Source organism: Branchiostoma belcheri, unplaced genomic scaffold (assembly GCF_001625305.1).
Source record: "Branchiostoma belcheri isolate BF01 breed outbred unplaced genomic scaffold, Haploidv18h27 scaffold526, whole genome shotgun sequence".
NCBI lineage: Eukaryota > Metazoa > Chordata > Leptocardii > Amphioxiformes > Branchiostomatidae > Branchiostoma > Branchiostoma belcheri.
In genome coordinates this window covers 1-25,856 of record NW_017804161.1, presented here as the reverse complement: position 1 = coordinate 25,856, position 25,856 = coordinate 1, and the positions used below count along the sequence as shown (strand labels likewise).

The 25,856-nt window shown below is 40.0% G+C and overlaps 2 protein-coding genes across 2 annotated transcripts; one reads left to right on the top strand and one right to left on the bottom strand.

Moving 5' to 3' along the window:
- Positions 1-915: 915 nt before the first annotated feature.
- Positions 916-14,102, bottom strand: LOC109480858. Its single transcript, XM_019783187.1, has 8 exons — positions 13,576-14,102; positions 8,664-8,917; positions 7,278-7,545; positions 6,488-6,685; positions 5,983-6,140; positions 5,042-5,166; positions 4,060-4,221; positions 916-2,871 (listed from the first exon to the last, which is right to left on the bottom strand). The coding sequence occupies exons 1-8, from the start codon at positions 14,099-14,101 to the stop codon at positions 2,457-2,459; spliced, it is 2,106 nt and encodes a 701-aa protein (XP_019638746.1). The 5' UTR covers position 14,102; the 3' UTR covers positions 916-2,456.
- A 292-nt stretch (positions 14,103-14,394) lies between these two features.
- LOC109480857 (anti-sigma-I factor RsgI-like) lies at positions 14,395-21,681 on the top strand. The gene is made up of 10 exons (XM_019783186.1): positions 14,395-14,460; positions 14,802-14,972; positions 15,153-15,226; positions 15,384-15,467; positions 16,581-16,619; positions 16,923-16,967; positions 17,668-17,754; positions 18,028-18,762; positions 19,354-19,579; positions 20,052-21,681. Exons 1-10 carry the CDS (start codon positions 14,433-14,435, stop codon positions 20,192-20,194), a joined length of 1,632 nt encoding a protein of 543 aa, XP_019638745.1. The 5' UTR covers positions 14,395-14,432; the 3' UTR covers positions 20,195-21,681.
- The last annotated feature ends 4,175 nt before the right edge of the window (positions 21,682-25,856 follow it).

Below are 25,856 nucleotides of genomic sequence, written 5' to 3'. Positions count from 1 at the left end.
CTGTATGTGTAGATGCAGTTACAAAATATAATTGCATAGTTACTGGTTTACTGTTCAAGAACAGTATACTTCGTATTGTATCTCTTAAAATCCTTTGGCCTATATTGTACGGAAAACATTGGTCAGAGGTAATTCCTGCCGACAAATTTTAGACAATTATAGCAAAAAAGAAAAAGGAAAGCTTCTTATAATAAGAGTTCAGAATTTGTAAATTCTTATTAAAGATTATACCACTTAGAAGACTGTTGGCTGTACAAATGTAAATCGCTGTATGTATACCCGTAACTTACAATTAGCAGGTACATCTTGTATCTCTACATTTTGTATCTATATAGAACACCCTCCAATTTTCCAGACTGACCTTCAATATCTCAGCAATCTTACACCCAAATGGGCTAATATCGCAAAGTATTATATGTTTTAGGTAAAAATGGCTACCATGGATGATTCCCTGGGGATTAGTCGTAATATACATTTTGACTAGTCTTGAAAAGCCATGATGTGCAAAATGGAGATGACTCGTAGGGATCGAAAAACCTAAGACACTCAAAATTATCTGCACCTCTTCTTTTGATACCAAATCACAGACAAAACACAATGTTTCTCTTGTTACATAAGGGTTTTGTAGCTTTTTATTTGCCAATAGATTAAGGTATACATGTACTTAGTTAAGTCATAACAGTCATTGTTTATTGTTTATTGTTTATTTAAATTTTTCACAAAGTGAAAGGGAGGGCAAAACAGGTGCGAAGCACCTTTGCTAGTTGCCCTCCCACATACAAAAACAACAAGAATGTACATTACACAGTCAACAATCTATAATACAAGTAGGGCACAAAATATCATATAAACATAATCAAGGTAACAATAATGAATGGAAGAGATAACCATATTGGAACGATATCTAGTGAGGTCTTGAGGCAATACAAGAGCTACATCCACACGAAGTGGTCCAGGTACATGGCAGATCAAGACTGTATTGATATTATTAATATTGCCATAATTATACTAATCAATGTCTTTGCAGAGACAGTACTCAGTGACAGAGCAGTGACCCACAACACTGTATAATAGAAAAAGCTTCACTTAAAGTTGGATAATGATGCTACCATGAGTACTTTACAGGTTGTAGAAAGGAAAAGAAATTTTAAAATTTGGGGGATAATTAAATAAGAATCTTTAATACAGTAACTTGGAACAAATTCATGTTACTTTTAGTAAGGCTTTGTCAGGCTGGATGGACAGGTATCTTCAAATCAGGCTTGAACACCTTTGTTGATAGGAAATTTTTGAACCATACAAAATATGAAGTTTGTTGTGGAATCAGTGGCTCTCTCCAGAGTCCTAATATGTTTGACAAAAGCATCTAACGTTATTAAATGAATACATAAACAATGACAATTCTAGCAACCTCCTAAAGTGCATACAGACACAATCCATGTTATTTTTCCAAAATCATGACTTTCTTCTATAGCAAATAAAATACATTTGTTCAGTACCAAATGACTATTTAAACAGATCAGCCTTTTGTTGACTTCTGTAACTGTCACTACCATAACTAAATTAAGTTTTGGTCTGACTGTCTCCTGTCCCAGCCTCCAGGCCAATCTTCAACTCTAACAGGTCTGACATATACATGTAGCTTAAAAAAGTCCTCTGACACTGGAGATTTTAAGACAAAACACTAATGGCTAATGCTGATGCCTTACATTGGCTTAGATATTTGTTTCTGCACACCCCTTTCTTGTAGAATTTAATATCTTACACAGAGTGACCACACTGCCCTGTCCATGTTGGTCAGGGCGCAAGACATGCTCCCTGGGAGCACCAGCCATCTACCACCCTGTAGGCGAGTTAGCCATAGCTCCCTGTCAGACCGCCAGCTTGCAAACCAAACACACGAACCACTCGGCTAAAAGTTCTGGACCTGTATTAGACAGGTCACGTTAGTGGCGCTTGAACCCCACTTAAACACATTTGGATTCTCTAACTTAAGTACAAATGTACATGGAAGTAAATTCCCATTGTGACCATTCTCTAAAAAAAAGACTTTGTGTTTCAACAGTTTTGTTCTTAGATAGGCCCATGTTAAAAAGCAGTAATTATATTGCAAATTGACGAACAACTGTTAAAAGTTTCATAATGTTTAACTTAACTGGTAAGATCAGTACCTTTTTGATATTACTAGCATAGCACCTTTGAACTGCAGGCCCAAACTGTGAAAATGTCAATCAACGACATAATGGCAATAGTGAAGAAAGGAGTACAGCGGGACTTAACAGCTCATCTCATCACCATAGATACAACAGGCAACATTACTTTCACGTATGAAGAAGAACACAATGGAATTCTGCCACTCTCCTGGTAAGAAAGGAGGATGGAGGAACAGGGCACAGGCTGTCCACACAGGTCCACACATATCCCAGACCCAGTTAAGTTAAACATTGTGAAACATTTTAGTCCTTCTCAAAACGGTTAGGGAATGTAGCTAGGTAAGTATTCCCATTGATACACATGCTGACTACCTTGCCCACCATTTCATTCAGCTTTACAGCCTTATATCCTTGACTCATCCTACATCTGCTGACATGGGGGACAGAAAACAATGCAGTTGCATTTTCAGAGTCTGCAGGGGTAGGGACAAGGCGTTCAAAACATTGCACCAAAGCAAAGTGACGAGCTGTCACTGAGTTGCACTCACAAGCTCTCTTAGCTATGCCGCAGCCGCATGTACGTGTTGTTACTTGTATGAAGTATAGTACTTCCCCAAAACAGCTGTTCTCATCCGTTGTGTATTCTATGGTGTACGAGTTGTGCCTCACTGCTCTTGAATATAGTCTGGAGTGTACCATCTCTCCATTCTTCATCATCCTGGAAAAAAAATAATCTTCAGTTTCTGACATTTCACATACATGTAGTTCAGTGGCATGATTTCAGCTTGACCTTAGTGCATTTCACATTTAACAGATTCATACATGTGAAGAGACCTCCAAACAGGCTAAGTTGCATTGGTTGCAGTACTGTACCATAATAATTCCTGAATGCCTTTCTTACTAGAAGGTTACATGTTATTTGTCATGTATCTGTATATATGCAGGCCATTAGTTTTTGTCTTTATATAGACCTACATAATATTATATATACATACATGTATAATATGTCTTACTGCCTACTTAGGTACAGTGGATTTTGAAGCGGCTCATGGACAGTTGTTTCTAATTAGATCCACAAGTCTGAATTAGGCCTACTTGACACAAAGTTTACACACTATTGCGACTGGCAATGTGGGGGCAGGATAGCCCTTTTCCACGGAATTTTACTTCATCTGACAGCTTGTAATGAAAATTCTCCAGACAACTCAAAAGGTGTCATCCCTCATGTTATTGGGAATCCTGACAGTTTCATGACCAGTGTGTAAAGCCAAGCTGTTGGTCTCCTGACATCGGGAGGTCCGGGTTCAGACAATTAACATGTAGCCTGCATGCAGGAAGGAACTACAATGTGCTTGAAAAGGGGCCAGGTTCTTCTTCATGGGTGTTATGGCAATACATGTACCTGAAGAAAACTGACATCTGATTCATAGACCATTGGCTTGCCCAAGTTGAGGGGATTTGCCGATGTTGGAAAAAACTGTTTCAAATGGGCCTAAATAGCAGTCAGGATATGATCATTGAGGATATGATCATGTTTTCGTGTCACTTCGAATTCAGTCACACATTCTTACATGTACATGATCACTTTAGTCACCCATGCAATTTGTGAACATATCTACTTCTAGACCCCGTCCCCCCCTCATGCTGCTGAAGGAAATAAATTTGTTTCATGCCCTCATTACCTGTGCTAAGACTTATTTTTCAGCTCATACAATACTTGGTCAGAGGCCCACTTTTTGGTGTACATTACTTCACAATACCAATTATGTTTAGTGTTGCTAATTACATACATGCAGTGGCCTTCGGCAATATATTCAAATTTATTGGTGCAAGTGACAAGTTTCTCTTGGCATCTAACATTCTGCATATAGAGCTCAAATTGATATGACGACATGATTTTCTGTACCTCTGGTATATCATGAGACTCTCTGGCAAGAAATCTAGACGGGCCATCACTGCCTCCATGTGAGATGGCTTGATCGTGCTGTAGGTTCCATCTGCCTTGCAACTTTCTTCTTTGAGAGACCCGACGGAGTAAAACCCTGGGCCAATTTCAGTGAAATTCGACCTGAATAGTAAAAAAAAGAAAACAGGCTTAGCTTAGAGTCTGCTCTACGGAATCCATGTCTTATTCTAATGCCTCAGTGAGTGATTTAAGTTATTTTGTTACAATAATCACAATGCAGACTAAGAATTAACTGTAGCTTTAAATAATAGAACTATCGACAAGCTCTTCCCTAGCCCAAGATCTATCTACACCCAAAATTTGTCACCCTTAAGCATGTCCAGATCGTGAGATATCAAAACCGGAAGTTCTGCTGCAGTACCAACAGAAGCTGCCAGGGGGCCCAAAATCTAATCATTTCTAGGTCCCATCAAGACCTACATGTACGCACCTACCAACTTTCATGGCAATCCATCAAAAAGTTCTTGAGATATCTTGCTAAACCACAAACACACACACACACAAACGTTACTGAAAACATTATTTAAACCTTCTTGGCGAAGGTAAAAATACAATGTAACTGGCACAGTTGTATGCAAACATGCACCCAATCTACAGCTTGCAGAATGTGAACATAGTAGCCAGGCTGTGTACATTTTTTTGAGTTCTTACAGATCTACATGTAATTTCTAAAACTAGGAAGATACCGTATTCATGTTTGAAACAATAGTAGCAATGTAGAGGACAGGACAAAAATTATTGTGATGGTTTTTAAGTTCACATTGAATACACTGTAGGTCACCATATAAAATGCAAAGATAAGAACACCTAAGAAATGTCAAGATTCACATGTGCATGTACATGTAGAACCACATTCTCTCCTACAGAGTCAACGAAAATACAAATGGATCTAGATCCAAGCACCTACATGTAAGAAACATACCTTTCTTCTGGTGGGACTGTTACGTTGTTTAAGCTGTCGTAGAGCTTCTTGGAGGCTGTTCCTGGGATGAAGCATGCATCTCCAACTTCGGAAAACTTCTGTAGGATGGCTACAGCTCTTAAGACCTGATGTTGCAAAGGATAGGATATTGCCTGTGATTATGACCTTATCACCAAACTTAATAGCCTGGGTACCATCCTGGCTCCTAAAGTGCCTACCGCTTGATCCACCACCAAGTAATTTTGAGGGTAGCGGGTGTAGGAGCCCTGGTAGAAATGGCACACAGGCTACGAACTTCATACTTTTTGATATGTTACAGAAATAGTTCATTTTAATTGTACCTAATTTGGTGGTAACTACAATGTCATGCAAATGTTACTTTCTAATTTGGGTCATTGAAATTATGGATTCATATATGTATGATTCCAAGTTGCACTGTTGATGTCTGTGAAATGTGGCAATATTGAGAAAAACACACACTTTAGGCCACACCAATTTAATTTGGCCCAAAATGGTACTGTAACAACAGGAGCCATGAAGTCAACACACCAGGCTGGTCCAAAATTTAAACAATGAATTTTGAACTTTTAATGATACCATTGCATTGAAAGATGGAATAACTGTAACAACTAGGAAGAAAAGGACTGTTTCAACTGTTCACTGCAAAATATGAGCATTTTGCAATTGATTCTTAATTGTTTTGGGCAAATCAGAAAAAAATGAAGCGGGCGAATCAGTTAACCAAGAAATTAGATTGGTGTGGCCTGAGCAAAAAATAAATAAAACGAAAAGATGGTGAAAAAGTAAAAAATGCTTTTAAATTAATAGACACCCACGGCATGTGTCAGTATACATGTATTTGCAGGCAACGTTGATTAAATTAACCTGCACTGAGTTCAAAACACAAAATGTATATGGAAGATCTAAATCTAAGCACTAACCTGCTCTTCAACACCCTGAGTGCCGTGTATCAGCTTGAGAAGTTGTCCATTCACATCCTCGAATGAGAAGCATGAATGGCACCACAAAGGCCCCAGCTCACGCACAGTCTGTGCATAGTGGCACAGGTTATGCACATTTAGAGACACCAATTTAGATCCTATGGAGTAGAGTTAAATACGTACATGTAATAAACAGACAATTCTCTGTGCTAAATAACACAGGCACATCTTCAAGAATTAGGCATATGAATATCAACCTTAAATCTTATCACTTACCCATTACAATGTCATCTAGTTTAAATTTTACCATTTATTTACTACTTCGATGCACTGCAATAAAGCTCTATGGAATATCATTTGGAGCAAAAGCCACATATAACTATATACATGTACTACAAAATGTATGTGTAGGTGCCCAAAGTCCAAAGTCAATCATTAAAATATCTGGAGCTGTTATGTAATAAACGCTGTAAGATTTGAAAACAAGAAACAATGTTTCTTGTACCATATAGCATCTTGAAACCTTCGACAAACTGTTGGAGAAGATCTTCTGCCTTGTTTATCTCATCTTGGCTGATGACCTCCCCAAGAAGAATGTGGATGGCATTCACCAGCAGAAGATAGTTTTGAAAGTAGTCATTTGGAAGAAACAGGTGCATGATTGGCAGTGAGTAGAACAGCAACCATGACCTGTACTCTGAAGCTGAAAGCAAAAGACAACTTACAATGTACTTTAAGTACTTAATATGTACTCAAAATAGATATTAAATGCTTCCTTTACTACATTGACATAATGTACATGACTTGTCTTTATGTAAGTCAGGTAACTTGGCAAATCAATATAGCTATAAGTTATAACACAGTTCTTTAAACACAGCCAAATGTTTTAACTTGCAAGCTTAGCCTCAGCTTACTTTATAATGGATATATAACTTTCCCCCATCAATTAACGCTATTGAAAAGAAATATTGCAGTAAACTGTTACACTAACTCCTGCTTACGAACAATTACTCCATTTCGTGTACTATTCTTTCTTGAGTCAATACCTTTTCCCTTCTTTTTTTATGTCTTTTATTGTGTCAGTGACAAGAAAATTTGTTGTTAATACAATTATTATGTTTTAGTTTTCAAGTCTTTCGTTCCATAAAACTTATATCCTCTTAGAACCTGATTTCCTGAAACCCCTTGTCAATAGTAATTGTAAAATGTACTTTCTGAATGTGCCTGTGATAGTGAATCAACTAGTTTCACTTTTTCTTGTGGAGAAAAAAGAAACATCCTGGCCAATGACATACCTTTCCAGTGTCGCAAATGGTCATCAATTCCCCTGGGTGTCCTATGGATATCCATAGGTGGTCTTATGGCCAGTAGGATGTTGTCTATATCACAAAGGTGGTGGCCGCAGTAGTATGGCGCGTTTTTATTTGCTGATCCAAACCAGAGCATCATCAGAGCCTTCGTCACGCCGAGAAGGGTGCCGTGCATGTAGTCAATCGAATTTCCCTTTATCAGATCAAACTTGGGCACCCAGTTTAGCCACGATGGTCCTTTGATTCCAAAGACCTGATTAAAGATAATAGTGCATACAATGTAAGATTTGTCTTATTTTGTTTCATTTATGCTTACATTGTTGTACACGGAGAACTAGAGTTCAGAGATCTCGTCTTCGGCAAGCATCATTGGTTGTTTGATAAAAATTATGATTGTTTTTATGTTTATATATTTTTGGAGTTATTGCCATGATTACGTACTCTCCAAGCAGTGGTAGGGTCGCTCGGTATTTTGGCAGTATTTTCGCGTTTTTAATACGTCTTTCTACTTTTACGGGTTTTTTTTTTGGTCTTCCTCCCCTTCTTGTGTCCATTTTAAGTGATTCAAGAGGATAATCCAGTCAGTTTACTACCGAAAGTTTAAATCCACCGGCTGACCCCGAAACCGTTACATACTCGTCCCGGGTCAAAGGTCGCGACGGCCAGACCGGAAACGTCCCGCGGCGCGCAGACAGAAACTCAGAGCTGCCCCGCACACACTTAGCACCTAGTCGACAAATGGCCACAATGTGCTAAAGTGATCGAATTTAATCCCATTGAACGTTCCGTTTGCCGGCAGAGATAATGGGAGGAAGACCAAAAAAAAACCCGTAAAAGTAGAAAGACGTATTAAAAACGCGAAAATACTGCCAAAATACCGAGCGACCCTGGAGCGACCCTTGGAGAGTAATGATTACGTTCGATACAGGTGTTCCGGCCCGTGTGATAACTAGTGTTATATCATACCCGGGCTGCGATAACTTTCGATAACGGGTTTCGGACCGGGCTATACTTTACGGTACTCTACGGCACAGCCTGGTCCGGAACCCGTTATCGAACGTGATTCCGAGGCATCCATAGAACAATCAGCATGCATTTTGCCTAAACGCTTTCGAAAATTCGAATACAGAATTTGGACATTGGGATTGATGTTGTTGCATTTTTTAGTTTAGGGACACCAAACTTAGGCTCATATAGGTGCGTTTTCTTGGATGGGTATGACATAAATAAAATACAACACTTTGTATTCCGCATCCCCCTCGGTCCCGGCCCTCCCGTGAGAAATTATTGACAAAAAGGTAAATTGATGTGATCAATAGGAAGGATTGGGATTCTAATCAAAATATTATTTGAAATGAAATTTGCACATACCGTAGCTTTCTGTGCATGAGCCTCTGCAGCATGGGCCTGGGTTTGGCTGTGCGATCTTGGGGGACCTGCATCATGAGGATACTGATGTCTATGGTGTTCATGGGTCCCCCTTTGTAGGCATTTCGCACAGCCATAGTACCCATTGTGGGCCACCATGTGCATAACTAAGGCCTTTGCCTGGAGATCGCAAGTGCTCCCAAGCAAATAGGCCTTGCAGCGGAAGGAACCTGCATTTGGCGTTGTCACCTCGAATCCTATAATGAGAAGAAGTAAATGATTGACAGTGTTATACACTCATCAAACTTGACTAGCCTTCATAATTAAGTCAAGAATGGCCCAGTCATACCAGAGAAGAAAAGTTTACATGTACTTCCTGTCCTCATCATTACGGCCCCCTTCAACTATGGAGATGTTTATATTCACCTGAATATTCACCTGAATCCAGGCCATTAGGTACCCTACTGGGTAATGAGGCCGTCTTCGTGGTGTAGACGGCCTGGGCATTCAGTAGGAGAAGACATATGCATATCTATCACGGTGGCTCTTCCATTCAATAGCCGACTTGGTCTTGAATGCATTTACTGAGCTGCTGTTTACTGTGGCTGGTGACAGTTTGTTCCAAATTGGGGTTGTTCTTGCAGGGAAGAAGTTGGACCTGGGTCCTTTTGATTTTTGTATCTGGTACTTATAAGCATGCCCTCTAGTTTTTTTGGATAAACTTGGCATGAACATTGACCTGTTGCAGAGGTTACAATGATTTTCTGTCCGCAGCTAATTGCCTATTGTCTATTCTGAGTGCTTCCAATTGCTTCATTGTTAGCTCTTTGTTAATTTCAACAGTTTCCAATATCGTGGTTTGAAGAGGTTTGGGGTCAAAGTCAGGTATGTTGCTACAGTCTTCTACCGTAAAGGTTTGGGAATACTGTTCATTCAACACTTCTGCCTTTTCCTTGTCGTTTTTCGTGAAGTTTCCAGATCTATCTCTGAGATCTCCCACATTTGTTTTGGTTTTACGACGACTGTTGACGCAGTTCCAGAAAGCTTTATTATATAGGGTCAAGGGTATACTAAGGCCACTTTATCACTGAGAAAGTTGCAGTAAGGCTAAATTGCTCACCTCAATTTCCACAACTTCAGTTCTGATGAAAAAAAGATTAACTTAATCATTTTGGCCAAACTTTCCATCATTTTTAATTTGGTGCATTTACATTTGTAGCTCTCTACTGAAATGTCAATATCTCGTTTTTGGATATTATCATTATACAGAATATTAGGGCCTTTATTTTCAACTTTGAATTCATATTTAGCAATTAAGCAAAGGTTAAGCCCCTCTCCATTAAAGGGTGTATTTTTGTAGTATACCTGTGTACATGTAGTTGTAAATTACAAGTCCAAGCAATACTTCATATTATTGCTGTTCAGAGGAGGCTGACTACTACATGTAGTACTACACTTTTAATGTGCTACTTGAACCTAAATTCTTTATCTCAGTCTTTCTAGTCCCTACCAGACTCCTTTGCAGACTAAATAAATAGTCAAAATCAGCCAGGGGAGATAATAGTCCATTCCAGATCGAATGCATCTAATCCCCTATTTCGAACACCTCTGTCAAACTCAGCGCGGGAAATCTAAAAGCAGCAAACTAAATTGATGTCTGCTTTTTAATATTCCCTACATTTTAAGATTTTTGACTTTGAAATTAAATTTCTTTGTGGTCATGTTTGGGGATCTGTAGTCCGTGCTGGGTAAGATTTTAATATTCCTTAAGATTTTTAATTCCCAGTCTTTTAAAACATAAGCATCTGTCAGCCAAAAAACAGTTACTCAAGCAACTGGATATGATTTTGAAAACGTCAGACGTTTCAGCTACATGTAGTATCCACTAGCTTTCGTCAGTGACTGAGAGACCAGAGGGGAAAGCAGGTTTATATACACAACCTGTTGATTGATATGCAAATAAAGTGAAGACAAATTTTTGGAAGTCGAAAAAGGAACAAAAGTCAGACAAGTCAAGACAAGATGATGCAAATTAGTCTGAAAGCTCCTGTTATACAGGACAGGAGCTTAAGTGTTGTCTGTCCTCGGGGCTGGGAGTGCCAAATCCCAAGTGCCGGAAAGATCGACCCGTAGCCCCCCTTCCCTGTTGAGGGTGGGGTTGTACATTCTTTCATATATTGCCTCTTTAACACCCCGTTCCCACCAGCGTGTTTCGCGGTCTAAGACATCCGTGGACTCGAGTTTGAAAGAGTGACCCTGGTTGTGTTGTAGGTGGTGGAAAATAGCTGAGGAGTAGCCGTTGGCACTAGGTTGGCAATGTTGTGTTCGGTCAACAGGTTGTGTATATAAACCTGCTTTCCCCTCTGGTCTCTCAGTCACTGACGAAAGCTAGTGGATACTAGCTGAAACGTCTGACGTTTTCAAAATCATATCCAGTTGCTTGAGTAACTGTTTTTTGGCATATCGTATTACCTGGATGTCTAACCTTCATCGACGTATAAGCATCTGTCTTTCAAAAGACAGAAGATCTTAATTGCATCTTGGAGGGGGAAGCTCTTTTACTACATGCAAGTGGGAATCATTGTGTTTATCATAATTTCGCCAATTTTGTGCTACTAAAACGTGGCTACAATCTTTTAAGGCCTCATGGGAGGATCTCTCATTCATGTTTTTGTCTTCTGTATAAGCCGTCTGGGCTTTTTCATTTTATAAAAAAAAACACACTGACACAATGTGATAGGAATTTGGACAGGTGCTGGCCGTGCATGCAGCACAGAATACGTCTAGTAGTCAGCTGGACATATAGCAAGTGACTAAACATAGACCACACAGTCTATCACTTTGACACAATGGCAAAGTGACAGTAATGAATATAAACATGTTTTCCAAAACACAGAAATTTCTGTGCCCAGGCCACTGGGTACAAAAGAGTAGGGTCAATTGGGACATAGCTACATGTACTGTAACATTATCCCTGAAACAACATCTGTCTGAGCTCCAGCCTGAGGTTAACCTCCTGGGAAGGGCAAGAGGGGAGAAGGTCATCAGTCCTTCAGGTCAGCTCAGAAAACTACAAGTTATGAACATCACTTCAAGTTTTGATTTCACATACAGATGTACATGTGTTGTTGTACATGTAGCTGTCTGACAGTGAGAGCTTGATACCACTTGAGTTAAAGGGTCTACAGTTTATATTGTTTGGAGGTCTGTCTCAAACTTTGAGTCAAAGGAATTGCAACGAACAAGCATACAAGTATGACCAACTTGTCAGAGAACTCACTAAGATAAGAAATTTCTAAATGTTATATTTTGGAATGGCTGATTATCTAAGGTTTACCTTTTTCTACACGCCTTTCTTAGCCATAAACAGGGCCAGGTTAGTTTTCAAAACGAATCCATCATGGTCTGAAGCCTGTAGGCCAAGGGGAAAGACTATAGACCATATAACCCCAGTAGCCCTTACCCTGCTAGATTTTGTTAAAGTTTTAAAACAACATGTTATCCAAGAGGAAAACATAGAAAATAACACTTACCTTCTTGGAGCCCTTGCATGCTGTTTACGAGAGGAGGCAGGAACAGTTGCATGATTGGTTTCCACTCTCCAAACCATAGTCCGGCAAAAACCATGTTCTCTCGACGAGTTCTGTAAGTTTTAATAGAAACTGCTTAGCAATTGTGAAATACCTAGCTCATTACTATATCGAGAATGGCAAAAAAATGCTGTTACTGTTACAGGTAAATTTTGTTTTACAGCTACACTGTTTACATCTGTACATGTTTGTATTCATATAACAACAGCAAGTCTTCAGGATAAGCCAAGAACATAATAGTTGTCTGGAATTATACTATGTAAATTCTTTACTATTTGATTACCGTTAGGCCAAACCAATTTGATTTGTTCGTTTTCTGATTTTTTTTTTTCAGACAAAAATTGAAGTGGCAGGGCGAAAAAAAAAAAAACAGTCCTTAGGCTGTATAGTGTATGATTGAAGCCATGATGTCAATATAACAGGCTGGTTTATAATTCAAACAATGAATTTGAACTTTTATGAAACCAATTCCTTTTTTTGGCTTAATAAATGGTCAAACTGTAGGTTAGGAAGATAAGGAGCTTTTTTTTCAACTGTCTGTGCCAAAAGATGAGCATTGGAGTTGATTCCAAACCTGAATCTTTTTTTTTGCAAATCAGAAAATGAAGCAGGTACATATGTAATTCTGAGAACCAACATAAAAAATTGGTGTGGCCTTTTATAAGATTTTTCACAAGAAAGTCACAACTGTAGATAATTTGAGCGTACATATGCATTCATACAGATGACTGTTTTTTTTGTGCAACAGAACTAGACTAAGGTTTTCTTATTATGGACAATTGAAAGGGCATTGGAACAGGTGTATGTAAACAAAACAATCTCACCTCATCCCGAAAGGGAGTTCATTAATAGCCAGGTAGACTGGCCACAGTCCGTAGTTCGATGAGTTGAAAACTTTTATTCCGTCAGTGTTCATCAGTAGAGAAATGTTTCTAGGGTCCTGTAGCTCCTCAATGCTTTTGTACACAACACCGTCCGTTATGTCTTGGATGCTTGTAGTTGTACGTCTCTTTTTCCTTCTTTGCCTCAAAATGGCTTCATAGAAGTTCTTTCCTGTAAGTTTGAAAAAGTTGTAAAAATTAATAATGACCAACTGTGAAATCAGTGTCTTTAGAAAATATTGTTTGGGGTGTCATGAAAATGCAATAAAAACTACTGTTATAATATACAAAACTTTAAATGACGATTATCTGAAGGAAGTCAACAGGAGCGGCCCAAACTGGACCAAAGTCCTACCCGGCCGACCACTCTACTCTACTCTACTTTACTCTTTAAATTGAGGGCCACAATCATCTTAATGGAGTAATAACAAAATAGCAACTTACTTTTGAACATTGCCTGCAGTTGAGACACCATACTCATCTCAAGAAAGTAGAACGTTGCTTTGGCCGTTGAAAGGTCACTTTTGCACGTCTTGCAGTTTTTGTCATTGGAGGCGATTTTCGCAAAGCATGCCCGACAGAAATAATGTCTCGTCACCGGAAATGTCAAGTTTCTGAGACTGAAAAATTTGTCAAAGATGTATTTGGATGCGCAGAAGATACTGCCCCATTGAGTATGAAGACTGATAAGAGTGAGGAGATCGACAACAGCACTAGATGTAAGGTGATGAGAAAGAATGAAAGCCATGATTAGCACCATACTCTCAGCATAGGTGAGCTGGGCTCCATGGTACAGAGGCATGGTTTCCATCCGAAGGCTACATGTGTCATCACTCCTAGATCTTCCGTCTTCCCTGGATCGGAACCAGCTAAAGGCCTCCGTTACAGACTCGCGTTGGTCATGAAGCTCCTCCCAGTCTTCACCACAGGAGTCTGTGAAATCGTTTTCTTCCAACTCAAAATCACCCATGTTGAAGAACAAACTAATGCTGTCACAGAAAGTTCGGTCAAATGCAAAGATCTGCTAGCTAAGAATGGTGTCCCTAAATGCAGAGTAAGAGATCAAGTGACAGCATTCCAGACAAGGTAGTCATCCATGACTAAATGATACCATTCCCCACCAGGGGTCTGTGATTGGTTGACCTTATCCTGCTGTGAGCAGTTCCCCATTTGTCAGTCAGTTAGAAAAGCGGGAAATTCATTCTCAGCTTCTGCATCACAGAGAGCCGGTTTATTTTCACAGGGAGCTGGTTTATTTTCTCTCCACAACTTTCATTTTGCTGTAGCCATTTTGTACCTGGATGATGCCTGAAGGAAAGCGGGTCAAAGGTGAGCTCTATATCCAATATTTTAGCATTGAACTCTGATTCTTAATTTATGCTTGCATGTAGCACTACACAACCTTTATTTTGTTAAAACATTCACACCGAGTACAGTAGACTCTTTGGGTAGAACAACCATAACACATGTAATTTATTGCTATAAAATACATGTATTTCTCGGAGAACATGCTTCAAATCAGAATCAGTAGGCATAAATCACCTTAGTAAGAGAAAATGCTTCATGCCTGCAATTACTAAACCTAGTTTTGCAGTACTTTGGTACTGTGGTGAGCACAGTACAACCTGGTTTATGAATGAACCACTAATGGTTGTGTTTGTTTTTGTCAGAGCCAAAATGGCTGTATGTATGGTTCTCTGATGAGAACAGGGGAGCCATTTTCGAAGCAAAGAAGGTGACACAGCCGGAGAAGAAAGCCGACATTAAGGTGGGGGGCACTGTCACCATCAAAGGTCAAGATGACTCGTACGAGGGAAAAGTGATGTTTAGCACACAATCAGGTTTGTTGTGATTTCCTTCTTTAACATTCATTATGCATGCACATTTCCTGCATTGCATTTACAGCTGTTCACACCTGAGATTATAAGGAGGACAGGTAAACACTTACAATACAATGTATGTAGAGAGGTCTGTATGCACTGACTGATGTAAACTGAAGATGAATCTTTACTATTCTTCAGACGACTACTCTGTTGTGAGCCAGTTTGCATTGGACCATGAGAAGAAACTGAGAGATGAGGAGAAGTCCAAGAAGGTAAATAATTGTAGGTGCAATAACAAAAGTCAGATAACTTTGTACACGATTGGACTACAGATAAAGAATTTCAAAGTAAAAATCTCACATTGATTGAAGTATAATGCGTCTGTGTGAATTACAAATGATTTTAATATCTAGGTAAACATATTTTCAGAAAGCAGCGGAGGAATCTCTGAAGAGGAAGACATCAGCAACACCTGTGACACAGGGGAAAAAGAAGAAGACAGCTGGCCCAAAGGTTTGTGCATGGAAATGTGAGCATTCATATATGCAACAGTTTGACAGAGGACATGGCCCCCAAAAGTAAAATTATAGTGTGTGAAATACCAGAAACATCTTCCATAACAGTGCTACTTTGCACAAGTCCGACTAGAGTTGATGAAAATTCAAGAGTTCTTTTATGATCCACATACAGGACATTGTTGCACACCCCAGAGTAATGTTATATCTAGCCATGGGTCTTTCTAAAATACATGTTTGATTCATTTTGATTTACATGTAATTATTGAAAAATGCACAGACAGAGCCAAGTCTTTAACCCATGGGAAGAAATGTCAACTCTAACTTGGTAACCACAAAGAATAGTGTATGGGCTGTAATTTTTCTCTGCCTGTTTGATGCTGTGCATTTTAGCATGCATTATTATATACTGAGGTTTCTGGTGATGAATTGTGCTAGGGTGACCAATTGTTATTCACTGTGAGTCCTTCTAGTGCACTAAACTTCAAAAACATAAATTCAACAAATTCCAACCAAAGTCAACTTTACATGAGTATGCCCTTGAGCTTCTTAACATTACAGACACTGTAATCTTATATTATGGCAAAACTCTCCTGGCAAATTATTGTCAGTATTTGGCCATACTCGACAATTTTGTATGCCATTGCAATGGTCTGGTGGATCTTGCTTTAAAGGGTCAACATACTGTACGTAAATAGCACATGTAGTCTTGCCCAAAGTCATGCTGTATTTGTTCTGTGAATGGAATAATTACTAAGTACGGTATTGTTCCACCAATCTTGATTCTGCTTTCACACACTGTCCTGTATGTCGTCCAAGTGGCTTAATTAGCCAGACTACGCAGAGCAAGACCAACAAACCAACCCCTTCTGGCCATCCCAACAAAATAGATGAATTACAATTCAGCAGTTACACATTATTTTGCAGAAATAAAAAATTCTTGACTGAGGCTTGTTGCATGAGGATGACATGTACTCATCATGTACAATGTACAAAATGTAATGCATAACAACATGCAGCAATGTATAGCAATGACATGTCTAGGACACGATGCATTTTGGTTGCAACATGTGTACCAAAACTATTGGCTATTCTTTTATTTATCACACAGAACAGTCAAGATGAAGACAAGACTGGAAAAAAGAAAAAGGTATATATGTAATATATATATATATATATATATATATGTGTGTGTGTAATATTGTTTATAATATTAGTAACCGTAATACAAATACAATCTACCTGGCATCAACATCTACCCATTACTATGCTTTTTGCAATATTTTCAATGATGCAACTATCTATCTGAAATTACAGAAACAGTAACGAAACCAGTTGCATTAAGATATTATAATACTACTACTATTAGATCATGGTCATGACCATCACATGTCCGGTAGCTATTATTGGATCATTGGCTTGACAAACCTTTTTTTTTAATTCAATGCTACAGAACACATCACAGACCACACAACAAAAGACGGCAAAAAAGAAGAAGGTATGTAGTCCTCCGAATACTGTTAACCTTTGGGAGTTTAGCGGACAGGATAAAATTTGAAGGGCATACATCATGTACATGATTTGGGACCTCAGAAAGTGCAAAATGGAACGAAATGGAGCAAATGGAAAGAATTGAACAAAAGATGTATGTAGGAAAGGTGTTTGGACGTTCGAGCGGCGACATTAGAGTCCACTCAACGTCCGAACGGCAACATTATAAGATTAATAATATTCTTAGAACCGCGACGTTTTAAGATCAGGGTAAGTTTTTGAATTGAGTGCAAAATGTCACACTCGTGACGCAGCGCTAAGGTCATCAGCATACCATTAACGGAGGGGTCCATTCTCCGACAGGGTCCAGAGCCTAACAATTAAATTGTTTGACAATAATATAAAAAATCTTTGTTGCAGAGATATGCACCTGCCACATACAACTACATGTAATACATTGTATGTACCAATGGTCTAAAACGTCATGTAGATAACAGGAAAGTCGGAGTTTGATTCAATCCCTTGGGCATACCACTAAGACAGACAGAGACCACAAAGAAACGCTTTGCCTACTCATCTCAAACTCACTTTATTCTCAACGTACCCCGATCGTTCTTAAAACGTCGCGGTGTAGTATAAAGCCAGACTGCAGTGTATATGGTAATTTAAAAGAAGTAGTAACTGATGCAGCAATATTTTGACCACAGGCTCCCAAAACGGACCGTGAAAAAGAACTCGATAGGCACCGCCAAGCAAACCTGGATGCAGTGACAGAAGGGCTGCTTGAGAGGATGGTAAGCCCTTTTTTAAAGCCCTTTTTTCTCAGACATTGACATCACAGTATATACATGTATATACTACAAAATCTTGAAGCATCATCTGATTCTGGTTATGGATGGTCATCATATTGAACTCTGATTTTTGGACTTCAAATGTATCGCCATTGAAATGCATTAAAATCTTACAAACTCTGTTCAAATGTGATTCTTAACATGGCCTACATTGTATGTATTACGATCGCAAAGGGCATAATCTAATCTGTCATATTCACTTTTGTTTAACAACAGCATCAAGATAGGGCAGAAAATATGAATCAGCAAATTGATGATGAGGATGAGCCTGAGCTGCCGCCACGTCAGAAAGGCTTATCTGATGATGACAGTGACAACATTTGGGAGGACAACATTGGGGATGACCACGTTTGGGGGGGCAACAACACTGGGGACAACCAGAATGGAGACAACACTGCAAGGGGCAACAACACTGGGGACAACCAGAATGGAGACAACACTGCAAGGGGCAACAACACTGGGGACAACCAGAATGGAGACAACACTACTAGGGGCAACAACACACCAGGGGACAACCAGAATGGAGACAACACTACTAGGGGCAACAACACTGGGGACAACCAGAATAGGAACAACACTGCTTGGGGCAACAACACTGGGGACAACCAGAATGGAGACAACACTGCAAGGGGCAACAACACTGGGGACAACCAGAATAGGAACACTGCTTGGGGCAACAACACTGCTTGGGGCAACAACACTGCTTGGGGCAACAACACTGGGGGAAACAACACTGCTTGGGGCAACAACACTGGGGGCAACAACACTGCTTGGGGCAACAACACTGCTTGGGGAAACAACGCTGCTAGGGGCAACAACACTGCTTGGGGCAACAACACTGGGGGAAACAACAGCAACTACCGACCACCCCTGGCAACAATCGTGGACATGAACCAAATGCAGTCACAGCCTAGGGCTGGAAACTGGAAATATCCCCTGCTGTCCCCAAGGGTAACTATGGATTAGTTTTCTATTTCTTTAACCTTCAAGACTCTAAAGTAGCAATATTGAAGCCCAATATGACATTGTCTTCTTTTGGGCTTAGGCTAGTAGCAGTGACCTCTGAGGTTAAGGTTATGCTTAAATACAGAAATCCCCTAATTAGTGGTTGTGACTAGCTGTACATGTACATTGTACAGAAACCTGGCCACATCCATGCGGTATCTCTTACAAACAAGATCTGGAGAATCATATTCTTGACAAGATTGAATGCCATTTCCATGACAGATTGTGGTATTGTTTGATGCACATATATGTATAATTATGACTGAATGGGTCACCAAGACCGTGGAATTATCATTGTATATAATAAAGAGGATACTTAACCCTCTTAGCACAATGGGCTGAAATTTTGGCTTTGCAGTAGAGCACAATGGGTCGATATTTAGGCTCAGTTTGAATTTGCATATGAATAATGAGCCATAGTAAGAGGTACATGTACCCAATGAAGCACCTCAAGCCTTGGAGCACATATGCTGGAATACATAAAAATTTTATCACGTGCTAAGAGGGTTAAAGAAAATGTAATTATTCTATTTGCAGGATACTGTGCAGGTTCCCGTTGCCCTTGGGGATCCCCACCTTGGGGTGCTGATCTATCCAGGGCAGCTTCTTGATGCTGAGCTGGTCAAAGATGGCGCTAGTGGCTCTGGCTACCTTCGGAGGCTAATGGACTTCTATTTCACGAAAGAAGTCCTTGCCTCTTCCAGCTATAAGGGGAAGGGAAAACATGCTGCCCTGGATAGCGACATCATGTCAGCAATCATCTGTAAGTCTCTTTGATTAAAAGAAGTAATGTATGGCTAATGTATGGCTTTTGCTTTTGGATGAAAATGACCGTCTTCGCATTTAAACTCCTAACCTTGTAAGATAAAAACTGCTTTTGTTTATGCATTTATATACGCATTGCAAATGCTACCACTGATAATGTCCCTGACTTAACATTGTATTGTAATTGTTCTTTTGCACAGTCATGTTTTGTCAAGTTACCAGGGCTTAAACAATAGCCTCTAGCTAGTTGGGCAGTCCTAGCCTGGCTGTATGCAATTTTATATAGCCAAAAAATCAAATCAAATCAAATGAACTTCATGTAAACAAAAAATGTTACATGTAAGTCACATGATTCAGTTATTAACAGTTTATATCATTTGTATTAGAGTGAGTTCAGGTCATATATGGGTTTATACATGTAAGAGTCATTTTACTTTCAAATGAAATGTTTTATTATGTTTATCTTCCAGCCGCAACAAAGGCCAAGTTCCCTGCGTCCCAGCTGCTGTATAGCCACATTATAGATAACAAATGCGCAAAGTCCAGGCAGCATATTGCCAACAAACGTGCTGCCCCACAGTATCACGTGGACAATTCTCTCAGTGCCATGTAGGGCAGAGTATTTGCATTGGGTGTCAAGTAAACCTTGGTTGCAACTCTATTGTGACTTTGAGTGATTCTCACAGTTTAATTCATACTTGGGAACAAGATCTGATATACATGTACATGTAGAATGCCCAGGAGCTTGCTCCATATAAGATAAGATGTTGACATCATTTTGTATTATTTACTCCTGTGCTCTTATGTCAGAATGCAATGACACAAATATTGGTAAGGGGTGCCATTGTATACATTTCTTGAAAACACGCCAGACTTTTTGTTTAGCACATTTTTGCTATTGGCTCTTGCCCCCAAACCATGTATATTTTAGGCTTCTGTCTTCTGATACGAGAAGGATATCAATGACCTGAAAATGTCTATGAGTGTGCTTAATTGGATTTCTTGGGCATATCCCTTTTAAATTATCAAATTTTCTTCTATGATTTTTACCCTACTGTACACTGATATTTGAACCAAAAGATCTTAAACGTGATACAGGCCACATGGTATCTAGGGATTATGTGCTATTACCTTTTGTTTTGAGCATTGTTTTGGCTATTTTGGCAAATGATATATATACATTGTATTTTATAGGCTCCTGTGCACTGATATTAGAAACAAGTTGATGAAATTAATTAACTTCTTGTGCATTTACTGTACTCTTTAGACCATATTAACCTGGTGTTTTTAGTATTTCCATAAAACCTGTTGATGCAGTAGTTGTAAATGCATCTTATATGTAAATAAAATGCATCTTAGAGAGGGACAATGGTAGTGAGATGCAAATTGTTTTGATTAGGCAAATATTTACTTGTAGTTCCATGATAAACTGCATATGTGTATTTTGGTTACACATGCAAATGCAGATAACGCCATAATAAAGGTACATGTATATGTGTATACTTATTAAGGCTTTGTTTTTAAATACGTTTAAAACACCATGTAGCTTGATGTAAGTTCTTTGGGGAGTATTTTTCAAAGGTTGGTGGTCTAAAAGTTTTTTCAGAATAATAAAAAAAAAAAACTCAGCTGTGTTTGAATGTTCATTTCCTGCCTTCTCATATTTATGAGCTGTGAACAGAAGGCAGTTCCCAGCAGTACTTTGTTGTCTGAAATTAAGAATTTAGTAATTGTCATCCCCAAGGTTTCTGCTGTATATTGTTGGATTTCACTCAACAACTTTTTATGGCTATGGCCTGGCTGCTGTGGGTTAGCCTGGTATCCATCCTCGGGAAATTCCTTGGCTGGACACAGCTACATTTGTACATGTAGGCTGTTTGAATGAAACCTAAACACACTATGGCTATGGCCTGGCTGCTCAGGAAATTCCTTGGCTGGACACAGCTACATTTGTGTATTGTAGGCTGTTTGAATGAAACCTAAACACACTCCTCTATCTCTAATAACCAGAGCTACTCAGCTTTGTTGGAAGCTATACTATAGGCAGATCATGAAAAACTGACCCCACTGTGAGTTAAGGCCAGGCTACTTGGTCTAGTACTATAAGTTTGTGGAACTCAAAAAGTGTAACCTTCTCCCTTTGAGAGGTCCAGATACCACATGTTGGACAAAACAGCTTTCAGGTTGGGCGCTGACTGAGAGAACTGGGTCACGTACCCAGGAATCAGAGAATTCAATCAGATACATGAACTAGTAAGACAATCCTAGGGTGCTCAGGTTTGCAAGCTGGTGGCCTAAGTTCGAGTCTGACCGGGAGCCATGGCTTAACTCGCCTCTTTCTCTCATGTTACATTGGTGCCCATTCTGCACTTATTCCCGGACATATTAGAGGGAGGAAATTCAGTAAAAGCAGATAGGGTTGTCACCTTTTGGTGACCTGGTCATCTGGATTTCCATTAGAAACAAACATGTACTGATTGAGCCTCCCTCCCAAGAAAGTGTCCACTTAAGTCTAAACCCACTATTAGGAGGCCCTCATGGGTGGGTCTCCACAAAACTCTAAAATCCATGATCATGATGATATTGTATCACCTATAATAAAAAGAATAGTGTTGGTTTAGATCTATATAATATAGAACAGATAAGCATTTACTGTATTACATGTACTGTAGATGCTAGAGCAGAATCATAATATTACTTTGTTGTACCTGTAGTAGTCTAAAGAACCTGCCATACATGTACATTGTACATGTACAATGTACCTGCTACAATCATTGTGTTATAAAGTTTGATTTGATTCTTGTGTAAAGTGTAATGCTGTTCAAGACTCCACCAGAGACTCCTTTTCTGGGTAAATAGTAGAAATTGGCCTGAAAAGAGATATACTAGTAATTGGTCAGGAGAGTTAGCCGGCCATAGAGGGACACATCTGCCCGTGCCAATTACTAGTAGATCTCTTTTTTTTAGCCGAATTCTTAACTATTTAACCTGCCCGCAAAGGAGTCTGGTGGAGACTAACTGAAAACACAACCTCCTTGATGGAGGTACATGTAATTAACCTGGTAAGACCCTATCCTCCTAGGCCTTTAGCCAAATTTCTGAGAGGAACACTCTCCTCTAGTAATGGTCCACTTCCCCTGGGTTGCCTACACAACTCCAGAAGGGGTGAGTCACCAGGCCAGGCCCTGGGCCTGGCCTAAGAGCTACATGTGTACATGCCTACCCTTGCACAGGGGAATAGTACCTTGGTTTAGATGTAATTGGTTGTCCTTGATGATGTAAAACAGTTTGTGGACTCCTTAATTGGCTATTAATAAATTGACACGGTATAAGTTTGATTAACATTGCTTAAGATACCAAGTCTTACATGTTATTCGTTCTCCTTGCAGAGAAAGGGATTGGAGATATGTATATGATGCTGTGTTTCAGCTCAAAGAAAACAGATTATGTTTCACCTCCTAGAAAGCACATATGTTTTCAAAGAGCACAGGATTAATTTGGTGTGACCATCCCCACTGGCAAGCTGTCAGGCAGGCTGTCAGGGGTGGAGATCACATCAGGCAACAGCTTCTGCCCCACTCCAACAGGCCCAGATGATTAATGATGATTAATGGTCATGGCATCAACCCAGCATTACTCCCAATGTTCAGTGGGAGTTAGTTTGATGCCGGGGTAACCCCAGAAGTGATCTGATAATGACCACGTAATGCGGCATTACAGCCGCACAACTGACAACTTTGGCAAGGGAAGTCAATTCTCTGGTTGTCGTCACTGTTGAGTTTTGCTTTTAAATCTATCACCTCCGCGTTCAAAACAAACCAATTCGATGGCTGGCGTCAGTTTTGTATAGAGCTCAGTGGATTTTAAGCCAGTTCAATGTGACTACTAGACCTTCGTGCAGGGGCTCTCCGAAGCAAACAAAACTTAGCAGAGTTCATAGAGGTTCTTGGACAGCCCTAGCTCCGTCAGTAATATAAAGCATGAAGAGCTCTGCGTTCAAAACAAGTCAATTCGATGGCGGGGTCGCAGGTTCAGTTTTGCACTCTTTTGACTTTTGGATTATCACGTTCACACCTAGTTCACAACTGTGCATGGCGTGGCATGCCGGCATGGCTTGTTTTGTGTGCGGGTGGCCGTCTCGATTAGGGCGGATGTTGGTTGTAAAATACAGGACAATAGGTGCCACCCTGCATGATCGATCACACAACAAAATTCTGGGAAAAAGCATGTTTGTTCGGACTTATTTGTTTTCTATGGAGCAAATATGTTGTCTCTCTGAATATTGTTCCTGTATACTAAAGGTTTAACGAATTAACTTGTCTGGTCACAGAGCTGTTTGTGACAACTCTCGGAGGGCTATTTTAGCAGCTCCGCGGCTATTTTCCGTCTTGTAAACGGTCGCCGCCTTTTGAAACGGTCGATGCCATATCGCAGAACGGCTAACTTTATGTGTATCAGAATGGACCTTCCACACAGTGATGTTTTGTGGCGCATGGCGTAGAGGTTAAACGGGTTTAGGTTATGTTTTTAGAGTTTAGACCCGGGTTTGAATCTCAGCTTGCCCTTTTTTTTACTAACATTTACAATTCGACATGACCTTCCCTTATACTTCCAATTAGAATATTGCTTTTTATAGTGTATATCACTTTTTATTCGTTTTTTGACCCGCAAAAAAAGTTACCGTACGCTTCTACACCTAGTAGAAACTCCTTGCTCGGATATGGCATCGACCAGCCGAATGGTATCGACCGTTTACGAGACGAAAAATTGCCGCTCCGCGGTTGGAGCTCCGTAGACTATTTTTTTAATTTGTCGCAGGTTACAGAGCCCTTTATATAGTGAATTAAAGACCTTTATTGTACAACGAATTAACTTATTTTGTCGCAGAGCTCTGCTGGGATATCGCGAATCCAAGGATCTCTATACAAAACTGATGCGAGCCATCGATTTGGCTTGTTTTGAACGCAGACCTAAAAAAATTTAAAGCAAAACTCAACCGTGACGACAACCAGCGAATTTTGTCGCGGAGCTCTGTATGCTTTATAACCGACGGAACTAGGGTTGTCCGAGCAGCTCCATGGTACGTTACAAAGCCTAGTAGTCACATTGAACTGGCTTAAAATCCCCGGAACTCTATACAAAACTGAACCTGTGTCGACAGCCATGACGAATTGACTTGTTTTGAGCGCAGAACGCAAAGAGGTGAAAGCAAAACTGAACGGTGACGCCAACCAATGAATTGAGTTCATTTGGCGCAGAGCTCTCCGTGTGTCAAAGACTGACGGAGAGTTGAGCGAGCAGTCCTGTGCAGAGTTGCGTGACGAAGTCCTTATTTGTGACAGAGTACTGGCTGTTCAGCCTAATAGTCATATTCAATTAACTTGATCTCTTCAGAGCTCTATACTGAACCTGTGTCGACAGCCATGACGAATTGACTTGTTTTGAGCGCAGACCGCAAAGAGGTGAAAGCAAAACTGAACGGTGACGCCAACCAACGAATTGACTTAATTTGGCGCAGAGCTCTTCGTGTGTCACAGACTGACGGAGAGTTGAGCGAGCAGTCCTGTGCAGAGTTGCGTGACGAAGTCTTTATTTGTGACAGAGTACTGGCTGTTCAGCCTAATAGTCATATTCAATTAACTTGATATCTTCAGAGCTCTATACAAAGCTGAACCCGTGACGTCAACCATCAGCATCGTGTTTTGTACTTATAGCTTTATTCACAAGGGTCTAACCAAAAATAAGCGGTAACGCCAAACAACGAATTGATTTGTTTCGGCGCAGAGTTATTGACTGCAAGCTTGAAACCGACGGAGGCCGACCTATCAGAGCAGCAATAGCCAGCTCCGCGGTCCCCTGGTACGTTACAAAGCCTAGTAGTCACATTGAACTGGCTTAAAATCCCCGAAGCTCTATACAAAACTGAACCTGTGTCGCCAGCCATGACGAATTGACTTGTTTTGAGCGCAGAGCGCAAAGAGGTGAAAGTAAAACTGAACGGTGACGCCAACCAACGAATTGACTTCTTTAGGCGCAGAGCTCTGCGGGGGTATCGCGGAGGGCTGTACGAGCAACCTCCATGGAGGAGCTCCGCAGAGCTCCTCCATGGAGGTTGCTCGTGCAGCCCCTATTGCGTAATTTTTCAGGGACATTCTACTTATTCCATTTCATATATGGTGCAAACAAAATATTTTTTTGTGCATCCAATTTTGTCAGGTTGGGTGCACCATTGCACCTATTTCCAAAAATGAATTTCGAGCCCTGTATCCAAGACG

What these genes read in the sequence shown, in the direction of transcription:
- LOC109480857 (XM_019783186.1), top strand. Translation starts at nt 14,433, where the DNA reads ATGATGCCTGAAGGAAAGCGGGTCAAAG. An exon ending in TGAAGGAAAGCGGGTCAAAG is followed by an intron (nt 14,461 to 14,801) that starts GTGAGCTCTATA and finishes TGTTTTTGTCAG; the next exon opens with AGCCAAAATGGCTGTATGTA. An exon ending in GATGTTTAGCACACAATCAG is followed by an intron (nt 14,973 to 15,152) that starts GTTTGTTGTGAT and finishes ACTATTCTTCAG; the next exon opens with ACGACTACTCTGTTGTGAGC.
- LOC109480858 (XM_019783187.1), bottom strand. Translation starts at nt 14,101, where the DNA reads ATGGGTGATTTTGAGTTGGAAGAAAACGATTTCACAGACTCCTGTGGT. An exon ending in ACTGCAGGCAATGTTCAAAA is followed by an intron (nt 8,918 to 13,575) that starts GTAAGTTGCTAT and finishes TTCTCATTATAG; the next exon opens with GATTCGAGGTGACAACGCCA. An exon ending in ACAGTCCCACCAGAAGAAAG is followed by an intron (nt 4,222 to 5,041) that starts GTATGTTTCTTA and finishes TTTACTATTCAG; the next exon opens with GTCGAATTTCACTGAAATTG.